Source organism: Eucyclogobius newberryi, unplaced genomic scaffold, assembly GCF_026437365.1.
Source record: "Eucyclogobius newberryi isolate DKJ021-1_F unplaced genomic scaffold, fEucNew1.0.hap1 SCAF_14, whole genome shotgun sequence".
Taxonomy (NCBI): domain Eukaryota; kingdom Metazoa; phylum Chordata; class Actinopteri; order Gobiiformes; family Gobiidae; genus Eucyclogobius; species Eucyclogobius newberryi.
Window position 1 is genome coordinate 2,546,847 of NW_027315768.1, and position 22,817 is coordinate 2,569,663.

At 50.0% G+C, this 22,817-nt stretch overlaps 1 protein-coding gene across 1 annotated transcript in view; it reads left to right on the top strand.

Moving 5' to 3' along the window:
* The first annotated feature begins 660 nt into the window (after positions 1-660).
* ift88 (intraflagellar transport 88 homolog) overlaps positions 661-22,817 on the top strand; it is a 50,235-nt gene continuing 28,078 nt past the window's right edge. Inside the window, exons 1-10 of the mRNA XM_072444169.1 lie at positions 661-841; positions 2,117-2,179; positions 2,246-2,332; positions 3,908-3,961; positions 7,865-7,928; positions 19,829-19,898; positions 20,032-20,122; positions 20,204-20,305; positions 21,258-21,360; positions 22,648-22,817. The exon at positions 22,648-22,817 is cut by the window's right edge and continues 177 nt beyond it. Coding sequence (XP_072300270.1) covers positions 761-841; positions 2,117-2,179; positions 2,246-2,332; positions 3,908-3,961; positions 7,865-7,928; positions 19,829-19,898; positions 20,032-20,122; positions 20,204-20,305; positions 21,258-21,360; positions 22,648-22,817 — 885 coding nt within the window. The 5' untranslated portion in view covers positions 661-760. The remainder of the gene's footprint in view (positions 842-2,116; positions 2,180-2,245; positions 2,333-3,907; positions 3,962-7,864; positions 7,929-19,828; positions 19,899-20,031; positions 20,123-20,203; positions 20,306-21,257; positions 21,361-22,647) is intronic.

The following is a 22,817-nucleotide window of genomic DNA, read 5'->3' on the forward strand; positions in this document are numbered from 1 at the left end:
GACTCAAGACAGATGTATATGAATCAGTATATTGTCTAGTCAGTTATACACAGTACATACAAACACAAGTACAGCGCTACCACATCAACAGCTGTTCCTGGACTGTACCATTATGCCACTGCGCGGGGGAGCCCGTAACAAGTGTGTCAAAGGAGGATCTGGCAATGAGAGGAGAGTCTAACCGATCCTCAAACTGAAGTGATGCTGGCAGACTGTAAAAGAGCACACTGTTTTCTGTCTTTCTTTCTTAAATTATATAAGTTTATTATTATTAAAGGCTGTAAATAATAGTGTTACTATTGTTACTATTATTTCTTTATTTTTATATTTTATTTAAATGTTTTATTTATTTTTTTACTTCTTATTAAGAGGTTTTGTCTATAAGAGTTTTTTTCTATTAAGAGTGTTTTTGTTTAAAGCTTTCTTTAAGTAATCTGTACCTACTTGTGTTGCAACACCGGAATTTCCCCTTTGTGTGGACAAATAAAGGCTTCTTAGATCTTATTAATAAACCCCTGCGATGACTCCTTCTTACCGTGAGAGGCAGCAACGCACCATAACGTGCCCGGCGTGCCGGAAGTCAAAGAAAAGAAGAAGAAGAATAACCAGAGGGGGCAGCACTGCGCTACACCCGCGTACAGCCTGCGGAATATATTCAAAGAAGAAGAAGAAGCCCAATGGCGTTCCTTGGTATCCCAGCAACCAAAGAAGACGACACATTTTAACAAAACAGTGGGATATTCTCCGCTGTCTGTCACAAATGGAGAATGTGCACTTAGCCGTGGAGGAGGACGACCTTTACTCGGGTTATAACGACTATAACCTCGCGTTTGACACCGAGGTGAGTTCAAGCCGCAGACGAGCTAAAGCTGCGCCGCGGCCACACTTTAGACGCGGTTACAAGAAGTAGTACTAGGACCTAGTTCTACTGTAGTCCTGCTGTAGTCCTGCTGTAGTCCCGCTGTCGTCCTACTGCCTTCCTACTGTAGGTCCACTGTAGTCCTGCTGTAGCTCCACTGTAGTCCTACTGTAGCCAGAGAGAGACGAAAAAAAAAATTGCATCTTTTCAGCTTTAACCCATTTTGAGATGATCCCTAATTATATCTGCAAAGAAATAACAAAAAAAAACTCTTTAGTCCTGGACCCTCTTTAGTCCTGACCCTCTTTAGTCCTGGACCCTCTTTAGTCCTGACCCTCTTTAGTCCTGGACCCTCTTTAGTCCTGACCCTCTTTAGTCCTGACCCTCTTTAGTCCTGGACCCTCTTTAGTCCTGACCCTCTTTAGTCCTGGACCCTCTTTAGTCCTGGACCCTCTTTAGTCCTGGACCCTCTTTAGTCCTGGACCCTCTTTAGTCCTGGACCCTCTTTAGTCCTGGACCCTCTTTAGTCCTGACCCTCTTTAGTCCTGGACCCTCTGTAGTCCTGGACCCTCTGTAGTCCTGGACCCTCTTTAGTCCTGGACCCTCTTTAGTCCTGGACCCTCTTTAGTCCTGGACCCTCTTTAGTCCTGACCCTCTGTAGTCCTGGACCCTCTGTAGTCCTGGACCCTCTGTAGTCCTGGACCCTCTGTAGTCCTGGACCCTCTTTAGTCCTGACCCTCTTTAGTCCTGGACCCTCTTTAGTCCTGACCCTCTTTAGTCCTGGACCCTCTTTAGTCCTGACCCTCTTTAGTCCTGGACCCTCTTTAGTCCTGACCCTCTTTAGTCCTGACCCTCTTTAGTCCTGACCCTCTGTAGTCCTGGACCCTCTTTAGTCCTGACCCTCTGTAGTCCTGGACCCTCTGTAGTCCTTGACCCTCTGTAGTCCTGACCCTCTGTAGTCCTGGACCGTCTTTAGTCCTGGACCCTCTTTAGTCCTTGACCCTCTGTAGTCCTGGACCCTCTGTAGTCCTGGACCCTCTGTAGTCCTGGACCCTCTTTAGTCCTGGACCCTCTTTAGTCCTGGACCCTCTTTAGTCCTGGACCCTCTGTAGTCCTGGACCCTCTGTAGTCCTGGACCCTCTGTAGTCCTGGACCCTCTTTAGTCCTGACCCTCTTTAGTCCTGACCCTCTTTAGTCCTGGACCCTCTGTAGTCCTGCTGCTGCTGCTGCTGCTTCATCTGTTTTCTGCTGCTTCAGGAGCTGGACAATGACGTTGGTTTCCAGGAGGCGGCGAGGACCAGTCATGGCAGACGACCTCCAGTGAGTGCGACTGCAACAGAGTCACATGTGGGTTTAGGCCCTGGTTCATTCTCCTTTGTGTTTCAGATGACAGCCAAGTTTCCGGGCACTGCCATGATGGGCACTGCAGCGGGCACTGCCATGGGCTTGCGCCCGCTGGTGTCCTCACTTGGGGTAAGAAAGGCCTGGGCTGAGGGTGCTCTGTCCTAATATAGAGCCTTTAAAGCAGGCATGTCCAAACTGTGGCCCGGGGGCCAAATACGGCCCTCCAGCTTCATGCTAAGCTGATCCAAACTACAAAAAGTAGTAAATTTTATTGTAAAATTGGAAAAATTCAAGCATTTCGATGTTATACCAACCATATGTTCCAAGGCCACATGAAGGTGGAGGCATCAAAACGACTTCATCGTCACGTGTTTGTGGCTCTCGGCTCCTATAAGTTTCAAAATATGAAAAAAGTTTGTAAATGAAAACATTCGAAAGTCTGGAACAGACACATGTGAGCGTCCTCCAGGGCACGCTGTCCTCAGACACGTGTGAGCGTCCTCCAGGGCACGCTGTCCTCAGACACGTGTGAGCGTCCTCCAGGGGACGCTGTCCTCAGACACGTGTGAGCGTCCTCCAGGGGGCGCTGTCCTCAGACACATGTGAGCGTCCTCCAGGGCACGCTGTCCTCAGACACATGTGAGCGTCCTCCAGGGGACGCTGTCCTCAGACACATGTGAGCGTCCTCCAGGGGACGCTGTCCTCAGACACATGTGAGCGTCCTCCAGGGGACGCTGTCCTCAGACACATGTGAGCGTCCTCCAGGGCACGCTGTCCTCAGACACATGTGAGCGTCCTCCAGGGCACGCTGTCCTCAGACACATGTGAGCGTCCTCCAGGGGACGCTGTCCTCAGACACATGTGAGCGTCCTCCAGGGGACGCTGTCCTCAGACACATGTGAGCGTCCTCCAGGGGACGCTGTCCTCAGACACATGTGAGCGTCCTCCAGGGGACGCTGTCCTCAGACACATGTGAGCGTCCTCCAGGGGGCGCTGTGCTCAGGATGTGACAGCCTCAGACACATGTGAGCGTCCTCCAGGGGACGCTGTCCTCAGACACATGTGAGCGTCCTCCAGGGCACGCTGTCCTCAGACACATGTGAGCGTCCTCCAGGGGACGCTGTCCTCAGACACATGTGAGCGTCCTCCAGGGGACGCTGTCCTCAGACACATGTGAGCGTCCTCCAGGGGACACTGTCCTCAGACACATGTGAGCGTCCTCCAGGGGACGCTGTCCTCAGACACATGTGAGCGTCCTCCAGGGGACACTGTCCTCAGACACATGTGAGCGTCCTCCAGGGGCCGCTGTGCTCAGACACATGTGAGCGTCCTCCAGGGGACACTGTCCTCAGACACATGTGAGCGTCCTCCAGGGGGCGCTGTGCTCAGGATGTGACAGCCTCAGACACATGTGAGCGTCCTCCAGGGGCCGCTGTGCTCAGGATGTGACAGCCTCAGACACATGTGAGCGTCCTCCAGGGGGCGCTGTGCTCAGGATGTGACATTCAGTGAATCAGAGGGTCGTTTAGTGAAGCTCATACATTTAGTTTTTTATCATTGAAATGTCGACAGGAATGAACAGGCCTTTGGAGCCATCACTTCCTTGTACACGTTCACTGGGATTGTCCAGCCCTCGAGTCGTGCCAGTTTCATTAAGTGTGTTTCATAAAATGTGTGAAATCTAAACTAAACGTGTGTTTGGAGGCTCGGGCGCCGCTGGCGTCGTCGCTGGGCCGACCGCTGACAGGAGCAGTGCAGGTGAGTGTCCCACAGACTCACTCTTTATGTCTGAATATCAATAACACACATTATTCATAAAGATTCTCCACCTACAAGCCTTCATTTACCATAGTTACACCTTTTATTTGCTTCAATGGGTCTTTATTAAGTTTATTTTTATTGTAATCATTTTACTAGTCAACTAATCAAAAATAATAATAATGGCCTCATCTAACTATTAAACATTAATAAAAAAAATACTACTCTAGAAGTAATTACACCAGGGCTGTCTAACTCAATTTGGGCCGCGCCCCAAACATAATGTAAAATAAATCTAAAGCTTTATAGGCCATAGTCATAGTTCTTTGTCTTTCACCTGCTGCACATTTGTGCAACAAAGTCCAGATTCATGCATCAGCAGCAGGAACATGGACTTGATGTGAAATGTTGATATCACAGACATGTTTCAGCACAAAGTCATTATGAGCTCACTATTTCTATAGTTTAAACTGATCTTAGTGACAAACTCTTCATGTGGTGATGAAAGGTCATGTGTTTGTCTTCAGTCACATTAGTGTGACAGTCACAGCTCCAGCAGCTTCTGTCATCTTCACTTTATCACACTGTGTTTTTACCTGTGGCTCCTGATCTGTTCAGGTTCTGTTTCTTCACAAAGCACATGTCTCTCCCCCGCTCAGACCTCTGCTCAAATCTGTAAAGTTCTAATGATAAAAATGCTATTTATCTATCAGAAATGAATAAATATTTTTCACACCCTGATTTGAATAATCATAATGAAAACACTGTGACATCAAAATACATTTGTATGAGTTAATGTAGGATATTCATCACGCTCATAACTTGTCATTTTATCATGAGAAAGTTCAATTGAACTACAGGTGTTCAAAAGGGAATAAAAATATTTCAAACTAGTAAATATTAGTATGGCAGTACATTTGTGCACGTCAAGTATAGAACCTGTGTGTGAGTTGATGTCATGTGTGTCATGATACAATGACACAAATGAACATACATGACACACATGAACATACGTGACACACATGAACACACATGAACACACATGAACATACATGAACATACGTGACACACATGACACACATGAACATACATGACACACATGACACACATGAACATACATGACACACATGACACACATGAACATACATGACACACATGACACAAATGAACACACATGACACACATGAACATACATGACACACATGAACATACATGACACACATGAACACACATGAACACACATGAACATACATGACACACATGACACACATGAACACACATGAACACACATGAACATACATGACACACATGAACATACATGACACACATGAACACACATGAACATACATGACACACATGACACAAATGAACACACATGACACACATGAACATACATGACACACATGAACATACATGACACACATGAACACACATGAACACACATGAACATACATGACACACATGACACACATGAACACACATGACACACATGAACACACATGAACACACATGACACACATGAACACACATGACACACATGACACACATGAACACACATGACACACATGAACACACATGAACACACATGACACACATGACACACATGACACACATGAACACACATGAACATACGTGACACACATGAACACACATGAACATACATGACACACATGAACATACATGACACACATGAACACACATGACACACATGAACACACATGAACACACATGACACACATGAACACACATGACACACATGACACACATGAACACACATGACACACATGAACACACATGAACACACATGACACACATGACACACATGACACACATGAACACACATGAACATACGTGACACACATGAACACACATGAACATACATGACATACATGACACACATGAACATACATGACACACATGAACATATGTGACACACATGAACATACATGAACACACATGACACACATGAACACACATGAACATACGTGACACACATGAACACACATGAACATACATGACATACATGACACACATGAACATACATGACACACATGAACATATGTGACACACATGAACATACATGACACACATGAACATACGTGACACACATGAACATATGTGACACACATGAACATACGTGACACACATGAACATACGTGACACACATGAACACACATGAACATACATGACATACATGACACACATGACACACATGAACACACATGACACACATGAACACACATGAACATACGTGACACACATGAACACACATGAACATACGTGACACACATGAACACACATGAACATACATGACACACATGAACATACATGACACACATGAACACACATGAACATACGTGACACACATGAACACACATGAACATACATGACATACATGACACACATGAACATACATGACACACATGAACATACATGAACACACATGACACACATGAACACACATGAACATACGTGACACACATGAACACACATGAACATACATGACATACATGACACACATGAACATACATGACACACATGAACATATGTGACACACATGAACATACATGACACACATGAACATACATGAACATACATGACACACATGAACATACATGACACACATGAACATATGTGACACACATGAACATACATGACACACATGAACATACGTGACACACATGAACACACATGAACATACATGACATACATGACACACATGAACATACATGACACACATGAACATACGTGACACACATGAACATACATGACACACATGAACATACGTGACACACATGAACATACATGACACACATGAACATACATGACACACATGAACATACGTGACACACATGAACATACATGACACACATGAACATACGTGACACACATGAACATACGTGACACACATGAACATACGTGACACACATGAACATACATGACACACATGAACATACGTGACACACATGAACATACATGACACACATGAACATACGTGACACACATGAACATACATGACACACATGAACATACGTGACACACATGACACACGTGACACACATGACACACGTGACACACATGAACATACGTGACACACATGAACATACATGACACACATGAACATACATGACACACATGACACACATGACATACATGAACATACATGACACACATGAACATACATGACACACATGAACATACGTGACACACATGAACATACATGACACACATGAACATACGTGACACACATGAACATACATGATACACATGAACATACATGACACACATGAACATACGTGACACACATGAACATACGTGACACACATGAACATACGTGACACACATGAACATACGTGACACACATGAACATACGTGACACACATGAACATACGTGACACACATGAACATACGTGACACACATGAACATACGTGACACACATGAACATACGTGACACACATGAACATACGTGACACACATGAACATACGTGACACACATGAACATACGTGACACACATGAACATACGTGACACACATGAACATACGTGACACACATGACACACGTGACACACATGAACATACGTGACACACATGAACATACGTGACACACATGAACATACGTGACACACATGACACACACGTGACACACATGACACACATGAACATACATGACACGCGTATGTTCATGTGTGTCATGTGTGTTCATGTGTGGTCATTAACATGCTCTGTCCCCAACTAATCATCTAATAATGAAAATAAGAAAACGGGTTCTAACATTGAAAGTAACATTTACAGCCTGTACCAGGCGGTCCCTGAACACAGAGGCTGAAGTGGCCCTAGTGTCGTCCACTCTGTGTCTCTTTAGTTGTGCTCTTGACCTTTAGGTGTGTGTGACTCTCCCACAGGACGGAGCTGCACGGCCCATGACCGCCATCCGAGCAGCAGGCTTCAGCTCGGCCCTGACCAGAGGTGAGGACCTCACGGGTCACCACTCTTTCAGTCTCCACACTTAACAAAGCCAGCGGTAGAAGAAGGATGAATGAGTCAAACTATAAATATATACTATAAAGACAAGAAGATGCAGATGAAGCACACGACACAATAATGATATATACAACAGCACACACACCTCAATCATCTAAAACCTATGAATGAACTGCACGTGTAATTGTTTTAATGTAAGTGTGCAAGGCAATGTAAGGCGTTCTTAATCATGTCTAGACAAAACCCTGGACAGTTCTGGTGTGTTTAAAGTTCAGCGGTGGAGGGTTCCTCCAAGCCGACTGTAGGTGAGTTCTCCTGGATCACTGCCTCAGATGTCGTCTCTTTCATTGAGCTACAGAACAAAAGAGACTATGAAATGTGCTTCTACCATGAGGCGCCGCTCAGGCCATTTTTGGGAAATTCACTCCTCTAAAAGTAATGATGACAAATGGAAGGACTGGACCTTGGAGTCCTCGAGACAAATAGACACTACCAACATTATAGTGAAGTTCTGGACCGGTTCTGAACCTGCACAGATTCTGCAACATCATCCAAACAACTAAACCAGTGATACATTTGGCTTTTGGTACGGAATACGGAAGTATAAAGTGAAACTGCTGAAGGACTCAAATGGACAGTTTGTGAACATTCCTAACTCTATCTCGCTCGGTCCAAACAACGGCCGCATCATCTTCCCTGGACAGATAAACTTCTGCTTCATCTGTCCCTCCACCTCCAGGTGAGACAATGTCCTCTGGTCAAATGCTGGAGATGTGGTGACCATGGACACAAGGCTAAGGACTGTGCGTCTGAAGCTCTGTGCTCCCTGTGAGGAGCACGCTCACATTTCACACGCCCCAGTTCACACGACAAGAAGTCTAAAGCACCGCCCACAAATGCACCGCCCACAAATGCACCGCCCACAAATGCACAAGCAGACACTGATGACAACGACAGTCCAGGTGTCCAATCTGACCACAGAGCAGCCTGCTACAAAGCCACGCCCCAGCAAACAACCACATCTGAGCATCCTGAACCCCGGCCGCCTCCGCCGCCCTCTAGAGGCTTGGAGGTGCGGCGTGATACTCATCAGCCAGGCCACTCTCTGGGCGCTTCCACTGAGCGCAGTGACCGGCCCGAACAGCGGCCGACTGCGACCAGTGGCACCCGGACTTCGCCTGAACGCAGTGCCTGGCCTAAAAAAACGCCGCCTGTGATCAGTGCGCAGCCCGGTTAAACCAAGTCGCCAGAGACCAGCTCCCGCTTCTACTAAGCTCCTCCTGGAGCCAACGAAAATGCACCTCCTGACCAGCCTCCTGCCCAGCCTCCTGACCAGCCTCCTGACCAGCCTCCTGCCCAGCCTGGTTCCTCCAACTATCCAGAGCAGGATCTACACTCCGACGAACCACTAATAACTGAAGAATCCAGCTCTACGACCTCAAATTTGCCCCCACTGCCATCCTCAGACCACGCCCACAACCCCCAGGGTGAAGGGGAGGAGTCTTCACTAATGAGCAACAGTATGAGAGCCCGAGCTCCGAGCGCCTCAGAGATCAGGGCAGCAGCTCTCCTCTGCCCTCTGAGCGGGCACAATCCCACTCCTCTGCCCTCTGAGCGGGCACAATCCCACTCCTCTGCCCTCTGAGCGGGCACAATCCCACTCCTCTGCCCTCTGAGCGGGCACAATCCCACTCCTCTGCCCTCTGAGCGGGCACAATCCCACTCCTCTGCCCTCTGAGCGGGCACAATCCCACTCCTCTGCCCTCTGAGCGGGCACAATCCCACTCCTCTGCCCTCTGAGCGGGCACAATCCCACTCCTCTGCCCTCTGAGCGGGCACAATCCCACTCCTCTGCCCTCTGAGCGGGCACAATCCCACTCCTCTGCCCTCTGAGCGGGCACAATCCCACTCCTCTGCCCTCTGAGCGGGCACAATCCCACTCCTCTGCCCTCTGAGCGGGCACAATCCCACTCCTCTGCCCTCTGAGCGGGCACAATATTGATGTTGAAATGATAAAACAGATGCTCCTGTTGGTTTCTATAGAAATATGAAATATAGAATGATGAATGTTTACACTGCACATGCGAGACAAAGTAAATGTAAATGATTTTGTAAGTTAAAAGAATGTTTACTTACTTTATATATAGTATAGTTATGATTGTGCTGATTTTAATACTGTGACAGACTTGAATGACCAATGTGTTGTTGTTTACAGAGCTCTGTAAACAACAACGTCCTAAAACTATTGACTTTACGCTTTTTGACACTAAAACCAAAACTAGAATTGATGGTATTTATATTTCTTCAAATCTGAAAGCCTTTAACTACAAAACGATATGAAGTGGTTTCTCTGACCACTTGATGGTCCAGACTCAATGTTTCCACAATGTAGATGCAATAAACCAATTAAGACTAGAAATCCATAGAATAATCTCTTTAAAATGTGTGACCAATTCTTACATTTCAAGAGTTAAACGTTTTCTTCAAAATCAAAGTGAAGAATTAAACAAAATTAAAAATGCCAAATATGATAATGTAATAACTGAGTCTTAAACTAAATCCTCCAAATCTCAGATTAAACTAATACATTCAGAATTACTATTTCATATAACTAAAAGCACAAATATTGACAATAATGGAAAAATTGCTCAAGCTGCATTAAATTACAAGAAAGAATTAAAGATAAAAGTAGATCTTCTGTCCAAGCTCCAAACGGCTCCATCATTCCAGAAGAGAGACGTCCACACGTCCAGAGAGACGTCCAGAGAGACGTCCACACGTCCAGAGAGACGTCCAGAGAGACGTCCACACGTCCAGAGAGACGTCCAGAGAGACGTCCACACGTCCAGAGAGACGTCCACACGTCCAGAGAGACGTTCAGAGAGACGTCCACACGTCCAGAGAGACGTCCAGAGAGACGTCCACACGTCCAGAGAGACGTCCAGAGAGACGTCCACACGTCCAGAGAGACGTCCACACGTCCAGAGAGACGTTCAGAGAGACGTCCACACGTCCAGAGAGACGTCCAGAGAGACGTCCACACGTCCAGAGAGACGTCCAGAGAGACGTCCACACGTCCAGAGAGACGTCCAGAGAGACGTCCACACGTCCAGAGAGACGTCCAGAGAGACGTCCACACGTCCAGAGAGACGTCCACACGTCCAGAGAGACGTTCAGAGAGACGTCCACACGTCCAGAGAGACGTCCAGAGAGACGTCCACACGTCCAGAGAGACGTCCAGAGAGACGTCCACACGTCCAGAGAGACGTCCACACGTCCAGAGAGACGTTCAGAGAGACGTCCACACGTCCAGAGAGACGTCCAGAGAGACGTCCACACGTCCAGAGAGACGTCCAGAGAGACGTCCACACGTCCAGAGAGACGTCCACACGTCCAGAGAGACGTCCAGAGAGACATCCACACGTCCAGAGAGACGTCCAGAGAGACGTCCACACGTCCAGAGAGACGTCCACACGTCCAGAGAGACGTCCAGAGAGACGTCCACACGTCCAGAGAGACGTCCAGAGAGACGTCCACACGTCCAGAGAGACGTCTACACGTCCAGAGAGACGTCCAGAGAGACGTCCACACGTCCAGAGAGACGTCCACACGTCCAGAGAGACGTCCAGAGAGACATCCACACGTCCAGAGAGACGTCCAGAGAGACGTCCACACGTCCAGAGAGACGTCCAGAGAGACGTCCACACGTCCAGAGAGACGTCCAGAGAGACGTCTACACGTCCAGAGAGACGTCCAGAGAGACGTCCACACGTCCAGAGAGACGTCCACACGTCCAGAGAGACGTCCAGAGAGACATCCACACGTCCAGAGAGACGTCCAGAGAGACGTCCACACGTCCAGAGAGACGTCCAGAGAGACGTCCACACGTCCAGAGAGACGTCCACACGTCCAGAGAGACGTCTACACGTCCAGAGAGACGTCCAGAGAGACGTCCACACGTCCAGAGAGACGTCCACACGTCCAGAGAGACGTCCAGAGAGACGTCCACACGTCCAGAGAGACGTCCACACGTCCAGAGAGACGTCCACACGTCCAGAGAGACGTCCAGAGAGACGTCCACACGTCCAGAGAGACGTCCAGAGAGACGTCCACACGTCCAGAGAGACGTCCAGAGAGACGTCCACACGTCCAGAGAGACGTCCACACGTCCAGAGAGACGTCCAGAGAGACGTCCACACGTCCAGAGAGACGTCCACATGTCCAGAGAGACGTCCAGAGAGACATCCACACGTCCAGAGAGACGTCCAGAGAGACGTCCACACGTCCAGAGAGACGTCCACACGTCCAGAGAGACGTACAGAGAGACGTCCACACGTCCAGAGAGACGTCCAGAGAGACGTCCACACGTCCAGAGAGACGTCCAGAGAGACGTCCAGAGAGACGTCCACACGTCCAGAGAGACGTCCACACGTTCAGAGAGACGTCCAGAGAGACGTCCACACGTCCAGAGAGACGTCCACACGTCCAGAGAGACGTCCAGAGAGACATCCACACGTCCAGAGAGACGTCCACACGTCCAGAGAGACGTCCAGAGAGACGTCCAGAGAGACGTCCAGAGAGACGTCCACACGTCCAGAGAGACGTCCACACGTCCAGAGAGACGTCCAGAGAGACGTCCAGAGAGACGTCCACACGTCCAGAGAGACGTCCACACGTCCAGAGAGACGTCCAGAGAGACGTCCACACGTCCAGAGAGACGTCCACACGTCCAGAGAGACGTCCAGAGAGACGTCCACACGTCCAGAGAGACGTCCAGAGAGACGTCCACACGTCCAGAGAGACGTCCAGAGAGACGTCCAGAGAGACGTCCACACGTCCAGAGAGACGTCCAGAGAGACGTCCACACGTCCAGAGAGACGTCCACACGTCCAGAGAGACGTCCAGAGAGACGTCCACACGTCCAGAGAGACGTCCACACGTCCAGAGAGACGTCCAGAGAGACGTCCACACGTCCAGAGAGACGTCCAGAGAGACGTCCACACGTCCAGAGAGACGTCCAGAGAGACGTCCACACGTCCAGAGAGACGTCCACACGTCCAGAGAGACGTCCAGAGAGACGTCCACACGTCCAGAGAGACGTCCAGAGAGACGTCCACACGTCCAGAGAGACGTCCACACGTTCAGAGAGACGTCCAGAGAGACGTCCACACGTCCAGAGAGACGTCCACACGTCCAGAGAGACGTCCAGAGAGACATCCACACGTCCAGAGAGACGTCCACACGTCCAGAGAGACGTCCAGAGAGACGTCCAGAGAGACGTCCAGAGAGACGTCCACACGTCCAGAGAGACGTCCACACGTCCAGAGAGACGTCCAGAGAGACGTCCAGAGAGACGTCCACACGTCCAGAGAGACGTCCACACGTCCAGAGAGACGTCCAGAGAGACGTCCACACGTCCAGAGAGACGTCCACACGTCCAGAGAGACGTCCAGAGAGACGTCCACACGTCCAGAGAGACGTCCACACGTCCAGAGAGACGTCCAGAGAGACGTCCACACGTCCAGAGAGACGTCCACACGTCCAGAGAGACGTCCAGAGAGACGTCCACACGTCCAGAGAGACGCCCACACGTCCAGCCGCCTGGACAAGTCAAACATGCAATTCAACAACTGAATGTGGAAAATGTCCCGGTCCTGATGGACTTTCCTCAGAATTGTATGAATTATTTATACATGATATAAGTGAACTTTAAACTTGCATGTGTAATTTTGTTTTGTTCACAAGAGTTCTATTAAGAGTGTGTTTGAAACTTCTAGAATCTGTCCTTTCCTCCTGTTTCTACTGCAGTGGAACAACCACATTTCCCCTTGTGTGATATTAAAGGATTATCTTATCTTAATGAGGGTCTGTCCTGGGGCTGTTTCACACTCTATGAACGGGTCATGAATTTACTGAACAAAAGAGCAGTGACATGTGGTGAGGTTCAGGGCGAGTGAGGCACCGCCCCTTTCAGAGTCAGATTTACAAACGTGAATGAACCATAAGAGCTCCTTAAACAGTTCGTTCTGGACCAGAAAGAGGAGAAGCTGCAGGAGACTTCATTCATTGCTATACAGTCCCACTAGCTCCGCCCTCAGTCCCACCAGCTCCGCCCTCAGTCCCACCAGCTCCGCCCTCAGTCCCACTAGCTCCACCCTCAGTCCCACTAGCTCCACCCTCAGTCCCACTAGCTCCACCCTCAGTCCCACTAGCTCCACCCTCAGTCCCACTAGCTCCGCCCTCAGTCTCACAAAGTCAAAAAATCTTGCATTTTTTGAGGCTCTGCAGTTTTGTGTCATCAAAATGTCGGGACATTTCACAAAATGTTTAAAGTTTAAACCAAGGAAAGCTCGCTCACTAAAATGATCAAACCTGACTTTAATCTGACACTGATGTTATCAAAAATGTAAAGAACCATTGCCTCTGTTCATCTCTGACATAACTCATCCCAAAACAAACTAAACAGAGCGATATATAAGTTTAAAAAGTTTGAACATGAAATATGGGCGTGTCTAAAAACAATAGGACTCATTTTGAACCTGGATTACTGCTCCGTGGTGTGTGCTCTGCTACAAGAATGCTTCACTCCAGAGCAAACAGACTCAGCTCATCTCCATGTGTACAACTCAAATATGGAAAACACGGACGAAAATGACAATTTCACAAACTGTTATTGACAGATCAACTTTATTCAAACAAACAGGAAGTGTATTTGTATATACATATGTTTTTTTAATTTTGTGTACACTGTACTTTTATGTAAACATGTGAAACTTCAATAAAGTAGTTTAAAAGCGCAATGTAAGAGACGTTTACTTGTGTCGCACATTTCACACACAAGACAACAGGAAAAATGCATTAAAGTCACAAAACAGTCATAAACACAGCAACACATTTTTTTTGTTTCGATTTGAACATTGTCAGAGCAGAACCTGTCTCACATCTTCAGGAGGAATGTTCCAGATGGTGCACACTCTTTGGACAGCCATGTGTTCAGCTGAAGCAGCTAAACTTGTTTCTCTTCCTGTCAATGTTTAGAACAGTTCAACTTATGAATGTTTTGATTTCCATTTCATCCGCACGTGGACTTCAAGAAGTCTCTTTTCTAAACTTCAGTCTGTTCTCGCTGCATGTCGACTGCACCACAAGCACAGTCAGCTGTTTCACTCCTCCATGTTTGGCCAAAACATTAGGAAGGAGTGACGTTCTCTCACTCACTGTGGCGCTGGGAAAACAGTGTGTGTTGATCTTTCCATGTCGTATTGCAGCATCTCATATAAACGTATCCGTGACCTCGAGGTCACGATCCTCCCTCTGCCTTTTGCACTGAGTTTGATCCAAGAAACATCCTGGTCTTTCTGGTCTTTAGACAGTTTTGAGAACGACACAGTCACTGCGGTTTAGGTTGAAAGTAGCAGTTTTTCTTGTATAAAATGTGGACTTCTTACCACAGGATGACACTGGAATTGTATCGTGGAGTCATTTTTCAGATTCTACAACAAATATCTGTGTTTTCAGCTCATGAATATCTTGTTGATATTTCCTCAGCGTCTGTTCTTCTCCCGGACATGTCACATGTTGGTTTACTTGAAAAAGTCAAAAGCAAAAATGTTTGGAAGACAAAAACTGATTAAAAAGCAAAATAAATGAGTAAAGCAGCAAAAGCGAGCTGGAGCGAGCAGAAAGTAACTGTTATTGTATTGAAATGATTTGTTTCATTTGTATTGTAAAAAGGACGATGACGTCATGTTTAATCTGATGCCGAATGGACCAAAGGCGATAAACACTGTGACGAAGGAGCCTGTCAGAATGAGCCTGTCAGAATGAGCCTGTCGGTGTAAACGCTCCTCTTTTTTCTCACACTTATTGTGCTTTATCTGCTATATTTTGTAAATATTTTTTTCTATTTTACTGTACGATAGGGACACGCGCTGGAATCGTTTTTAATTCAACTGTTTTTGACTTTTTTCGGCTGGATTTGAGTGTTTTTTGTCGTGCCGTCGTGATGTGAGCTAGCTCTGAGCTAGCCCCCAGCCCGCTGACGTACAGTATGCCGCCAGTACACGTTTATATAAAAGAGGAACTTCACGAACAATCGGGACACGCACTGGAATCGCTTTATTTCAACTTGTTTTGACTTTATTCGGCTGGATCGGGTGTTTTTGTCGCGATGTGCCTCGGCTCCGAGCCCCCCGGCCCCCCCGCGCCCCCCGGCCGGCGCCGTACCGCGTTTACACAAAGGAAGAACTCATGAAACTGTGGAGAACAGTCGTCTTACCCGGAGATCGTCACGTTATCCCGGCGGACATCCTAAGGAAAACGCAGAGAAGCAAAAGGGCTGGACGTAAACTCCAAGAGAAGAGAGGAGGAAATAGAAAGCCGGTTCCCGCCGTAGTCATGGGTAACGTGAGGTCCCTTCAAAATAAAATGACGGAAATAGCGAGCCTCATGCGGTCCCAGAGGACTTATAGGGACAGCAGCGTCTTGATTTTCACAGAGACCTGGTTAACAGCAGAAATGCCAGACTCTATTGTAGGTTTGGACAATTTTCATCTGCTGCGGGCGGACAGAACGAGAGAAATGTGGGAAGAAAAGAGGTGGAGGCCTGGCTGTGTATGTGAACACGAGCTGGTCCAAACCCGAACACTGCACAGTGAAGCAGCAGCTATGTAACAAGGATATTGAACTATTGGCTATTGGCATGAGGCCATATTATCTGCCCCGGGAGTTCTCACATGTGATTTTGATCGCAGTCTATGTGGCCCCGTCTGCCAATGCTGAAGATGCTTGTGAAGCACTGCTCTCCTGCACTTGTAGCTGCAAACACAGCACCCACAGGCTCTCTTCCTCGTCTCTGGTGACTTTAACCACGCTCCTCCCTCTTCTGTTCTACCAACATACACCCAGTATGTCACCTGCCCCACCAGAGACAATAGAACATTGGACATGTTTTTTGCCAACACCAAAGAGGCTTATTCCTCCTCCCCCCTCCCTCCCCTGGGCAGCTCGGACCACAACCTTGTACATCTGAGGCCTGTGTATGAACCCATCGTGCGCAGGCAGCCTGTGGTGTCCCGTGAGGTGAGGATGTGGTCTGCTGAGAATGAGGAGGCTCTGAGGGTCTGCTTCAGCACCACTGTCTGGACTGAGCTTTATGACCCACATGGGAAGGACATCAACACCATCACAGAGTGCATCACGGACTCCATCAACTTCTGTTTTGAGAACATTGTTCCCTCCCGGACGGTGCAGTGTTTTCCAAACAACAAGCCATGGATTAACCGTGAACTGAAGGCTCTGCTGAAGGAGAAGAAGAGAGCCTTCAGGTCAGGGAACAAGGAGGAGCTGAAGACTGTGCAGAAGGAGCTGAGGAGGAAGATCAGGCAGGCTGAGGCCGGCTACAAGAGGAGGATGGAGGAGCAGCTGCAGCAGAAGAACATTCAGGGAGTGTGGAGAAGCCTGAAAACCATCTCGGGCTTCAAAATCCCCCCTGCCCAGACAGAGGGGGATCTACAGTGGGTGAATGATTTAAATGCTCACTTCTTGAGATTTGATCAATCACCCGCCCCTCCCCCTGCACAGCTGCATGCTCCCTCTTCCACAGCTGGACAATGGCCCACCCCCGTTCCCCTTCACACCTCTGCTCCGGACCATCAGCTCCCCACTTCGCCTGGACTCACCCATTCTCCCAGCACACGGTCCCCCTGCCAACCACTGACTGTCACAGTAGCACAGGTGAGGAGAGAGCTGAAGAGGATTAAAGTGAGGAAGGCAGCAGGACCTGACGGCATCAGCTCCAGGCTCCTTAAGTCCTGCAGATGAACTGTGTGGAGTTATGGAGCATGTCTTCAACATGAGCCTGAAGCTGAGGGTGGTACCACAGGTCTGGAAGACCTCCTGTCTGGTACCTGTGCCCAAGACACCGCGCGCCAAAGACCTCAACAGCTTCAGGCCAGTGGCTCTCGTCCTGATGAAGACACTGGTCCTGGACCACCTCCGCTCCACCGTGAGTTCAGCCATGGACCCGCTGCAGTTTGCATATCGGCCTGGCATCGGAGTGGAGGACGCCGTAATCTCCTGCTGCACCGCTCTCTCTCTCACCTGGAAAAGCCTGGCAGCTCTGTGAGGATCCTGTTCTTCAATCTCTCCAGCGCCTTCAACACCATCAGCTCCTGAGGGACAAGCTGGAGACGGCTGGTGTGGAGTACGACCTGCAGAGTGGATCCTGGACTACCTCACAGACCGACCCCAGTTTGTGAGAGCCCGGGACTGTGTGTCTGACACTCGGACCTGCAGTGTGGGGGACCTGCAGTGTGGGGGACCTGCAGTGTGAGGGACCTGCAGTGTGAGGGACCTACAGTGTGGAGGACCTGCAGTGTGGGGTTCTGCAGTGTGGGGTTCTGCAGTGTGGGGGACCTGCAGTGTGGGGGACCTGCAGTGTGGGGACCTGCAGTGTGGGGGACCTGCAGTGTGGGGGACCTGCAGTGTGAGGACCTGCAGTGTGGGGGACCTGCAGTGTAGGGGCGCCCCAGGGCACTGTCCTCGCGCCCTTTCTCTTCACCCTTTACACTGCAGACTTCAGACATGACACGGACAGCTGTGTCCTGCAGAAGTTCTCTGACCACTCTGCCATCATCGGACTCATCACAGACGATGATGTGGAGGACAGAGGACTGGCGCAGGACTTTGTGGACTGGTGTCAGCGGAACCACCTCCTCATCAACGTGGGGAAGACCAAGGAGATGGTGGTGGACTTCCACAGAGGCCACGCCCCCCTCACCAGTGAACATCCAGGGACGGGACAGGCCACGCCCCCCTCACCAGTGAACATCCAGGGACGGGACATTGAGAGAGTGACTCATACAAGTACCTGGGTGTTCATCTGAACCACAAACTGGACTCATAACACAGACTGAACAGGAAGAGCCAGAGTCGGCTCCACCTCCTGAGGAGACTCAGGTCTTTTGGAGTGACAGGGCCACTCCTGACAGGGCCACTCCTGACAGGGCCGCTCCTGACAGGGCTGCTACTGAAGACCTTCTCTGACTCTGTGGTGCATCAGCTCCTGTAGGTGTGGCCTGCTGGAGCAGCAGCATCACAGAGAGGGAGAGGAAGAGGCTGGACAGAGTCATCAAGAAGTCCAGCTCCGTCCTGGGCTGTGCTCTGGACTCGGTGCAGGAGGTGATGGACAGGGTCCTGGCTAGATTCACATCTATGCTGGACCATGAGTGTCGCCCCCTGCAGGACACTCTGTCCCCTGCAGGACACTCTGTCCGCTCTGGAGAGCAGCTTCAGTGAGAGACTGATCCACCCTCGCTGTGGGAGGGAGAGGTTTCGTAGGTCTTTCCTTCCTGCTGCTGTCAGACTTTATAACAAACACTGTTAGTACTGAACATGTGCAATACTGACCTAACCATGTGCAATTCCGTCATATGTGCAATTACTGTCGTGATCACATGCAATGGTATTTATGTATTTATTTATTTATTTTTATCTTTATTATTTCCCCTTCATCCCTTGTTGTGAAATGGGAGGTTTTGTCTATAGGAGTTTTTGTTTATAGGAGATCTTCTACTGAAAGTGTTTTTCAGACTTCCTATAAGTGATCTGTTCTTCTGTATCTACCTCTGTATCTACCTGCGTTGCACCAATGAAATTTCCCCATGTGGGACAATAAAGGATTATCTTATCTTATCTTATCTTAGAAGGAGCCTGTCAGAAGGAGCCTGTCAGAATGAGCCTGTCGCACACGTCACTGTCGTGCTTGAGGGTAGAATAGTTATAGCTCACCAAGGAAACCACCTCATGTAAAATCTTAGTTTCTTACATGTTTCTTACATGTTTTTTACACGGTCAAATTGTGATTGGTCATGTTTGGGTTCCAGGCAGCTCCTTTGATCCGCTCGGTCAGTCCAGAGGTCCAGCTCCGCCCCTGGAGGCCAAGAATGAAGACCTGTAAGTGTCCAGCAGGAAGCTGTGCCGCAGTGACCGCGCCCGAGTCCAACTGGGGCTGGACACTGCGTTTACAGCAGCAGATATAAAGGAGCAGAATGAATGTGACTCACTAAAGTCATGACTTGTGTCTCAGGCCTGAGGAGAAGGTCAAGCTGCTGGAGAAGAGAGTGAACGAGCTGATGGAGGAGAGCTGCATGGCCCAGAGCCGCGGCTCCTCACAGCTGGTACCAGACACTCACTTTGACTCCATGTGGGTCTAATGTTTGTAACTGTTTTAAACACGGGTCATGTGATCTCTCTGTGAGGCTCTGGAAAAGGCTAAAGAAGCTGGAAGGAAGGAGCGCGCGCTGGTGCGACAGCGAGAGCAGGCAGGGTCCCCCGACATCAACCTGGACCTGACCTACTCTGTAAGTGCAGCTCTGTAAGTGCAGTCCGGTGCTGCAGCTCGGGGCCCGGTGCTGCTGCTGAGGGTCCGGTGCTGCAGCTCGGGGCCCAGCTCGGGGTCCGGTGCTGCAGCTCGGGGCCCGATGCTGCAGCTGAGGGTCCGTTGCTGCAGCTCAGGGCCCGGTGCTGCAGCTGAGGGTCCGGTGCTGCAGCTCGGGGCCCGGTGCTGCAGCTCGGGGCCCGGTGCTGCAGCTGAGGGTCCGGTGCTGCAGCTCGGGGCCCGGTGCTGCAGCTGAGGGTCCGGTGCTGCAGCTCGGGGCCCGGTGCTGCAGCTCGGGGCCCGGTGCTGCAGCTGAGGGTCCGGTGCTGCAGCTCGGGGCCCGGTGCTGCAGCTGAGGGTCCGTTGCTGCAGCTGAGGGTCCGGTGCTGCAGCTTGGGGCCCGGTGCTGCACCGGGCACCGCTGAGGGTCCGGTGCTGCAGCTCGGGGCCCGGTACTGCAGCTCGGTGCCCGGTGCTGCAGCTCGGGGCCCGGTGCTGCAGCTGAGGGTCCGGTGCTGCAGCTCGGGGCCCGGTGCTGCAGCTCGGGGCCCGGTGCTGCAGCTGAGGGTCCGTTGCTGCAGCTCAGGGCCCGGTGCTGCAGCTGAGGGTCCGGTGCTGCAGCTCGGGGCCCGGTGCTGCAGCTCGGGGCCCGGTGCTGCAGCTGAGGGTCCGGTGCTGCAGCTCGGGGCCCGGTACTGCAGCTCGATGCCCGGTGCTGCAGCTGAGGGTCCGGTGCTGCAGCTCGGGGCCCGGTGCTGCAGCTGACGGTCCGGTGCTGCAGCTCGGGGCCCAGCTCGGGGTCCGGTGCTGCAGCTCGGGGCCCAGCTCGGGGTCCGGTGCTGCAGCTCGGGGTCCGTTGCTGCAGCTCGGGGTCCGGTGCTGCAGCTCGGGGCCCGGTGACGTGCTGCATCTGAGCTCGTCCTGTGCGTCCTCAGGTGCTGCTCAATCTGGCCAATCACTACGCCAACAACGACATGTATCCAGAGGCCCTCAACACCTACCAGGTCCTCGTCAAGAACAAGATGTTCAGCAACGCAGGTGAGCTGCAGCGGGGTCACAGCGGGGTCACAGTAGGGTCACAGCGGGGTCACAGCGTGGGTCACAGTGGGGTCACAGTGGGGTCACAGTGTGGCCACAGCGGGGTCACAGTGGGGTCACAGTGGGGTCACAGCGGGGTCACTGTGGGGTCACAGCGGGGTCACAGCGGGGTCACAGTGGGGTCACAGTGGGGTCACAGTGTGGCCACAGCGGGGTCACAGCGGGGTCACAGCGGGGTCACAGCGTGGTCTCAACGGGGTCACAGTAGAGTCACAGCGGGGTCACAGTAGGGTCACAGTGTGAGTCACAGCGGGGTCACAGTAGGGTCACCGCGGGGTCACAGTGTGGGTCACAGCGGGGTCACAGCGGGGTCACAGCGGGGTCACAGCGGGGTCACAGCGGGCTCACAGCGGGGCCACAGCGGGGTCACAGTGGGGGTTGAACCTTTCTCGTGAACAGTTAAAGTGATGTCGGTGTAATCCCTCATTCGTCCAGGCGTGTTCCATAGTAGAAAAAGCTTCAGTTGTTTCATCTGGACTCAGTTTGAAAAAATAGACGAAAAACTGGTTCACCCTAAGGACAAGTTGCCGACTCAAAAACAGAGCAATGTAGTTTATTCGATCCAATGCAGTGAAGAAAGTTGTAAAGAACGTTACATAGGTGAGACAAAACAGCCTCTGCACAAGAGGCTTTATCAGCACAGAAGAAATACTAGTTCAGGACCACAGAGCGCCGTGCATCTCCATCTTGAAGCCTCTAATCACTCGTTTGAAGACGGTGAGGTGAAGGTTTTAAGCAGGAGAAAAGATGGTTTGAAAGAGGAGTCAAGGAAGCTATTTTTGTTAAAAAAGAAAGACCTTCTTTAAACAGAAATGGAGGGCTAAGATTCAATCTTCCTGGTATCTATAATGGTATACTGAACCCCTGGAAAGGTAGAGGACCAGGCAAAGGACATTTAGATGCTAATCAGGTCCTCAGGGTGGTTGAGCCAGGGTCTCACAAAGACAAAGAGGTTTCTAATAGCCCATTAAGATTCTGAATAGGCTCGGTAGATACAAGGGGAGAGTTTCTGTTGAAACAAACAACTCTTTCTACTTCAGGAAGGCTCCGCCCAATGGGCGGGTCTTACCACAGAACAGTATTAATATCGGAGTTCTCGACCTAAATTCTGTTATTGACAATGACTCTTGGATGAGAGTCGAAACGTCTATTTTTTCTGAGTCCAGATGAAACAACTGAAGCTTTTTCTACTATAGTTAAAGTGATGATTATTGGCGTGTCCAAAAGGTCGACTAAAGGTCAACATGGCAAACATCTTCCTGAAGCAGAAGAATTACCCCAAAGCCGTGAAGTTCTACCGCATGGCTCTGGACCAGGTGTCCAACGCCCACAAGGACGTGCGCATCAAGATCCTGCAGAACATCGGGCTGGTGTTCGTCCACATGGGGCAGTACTCG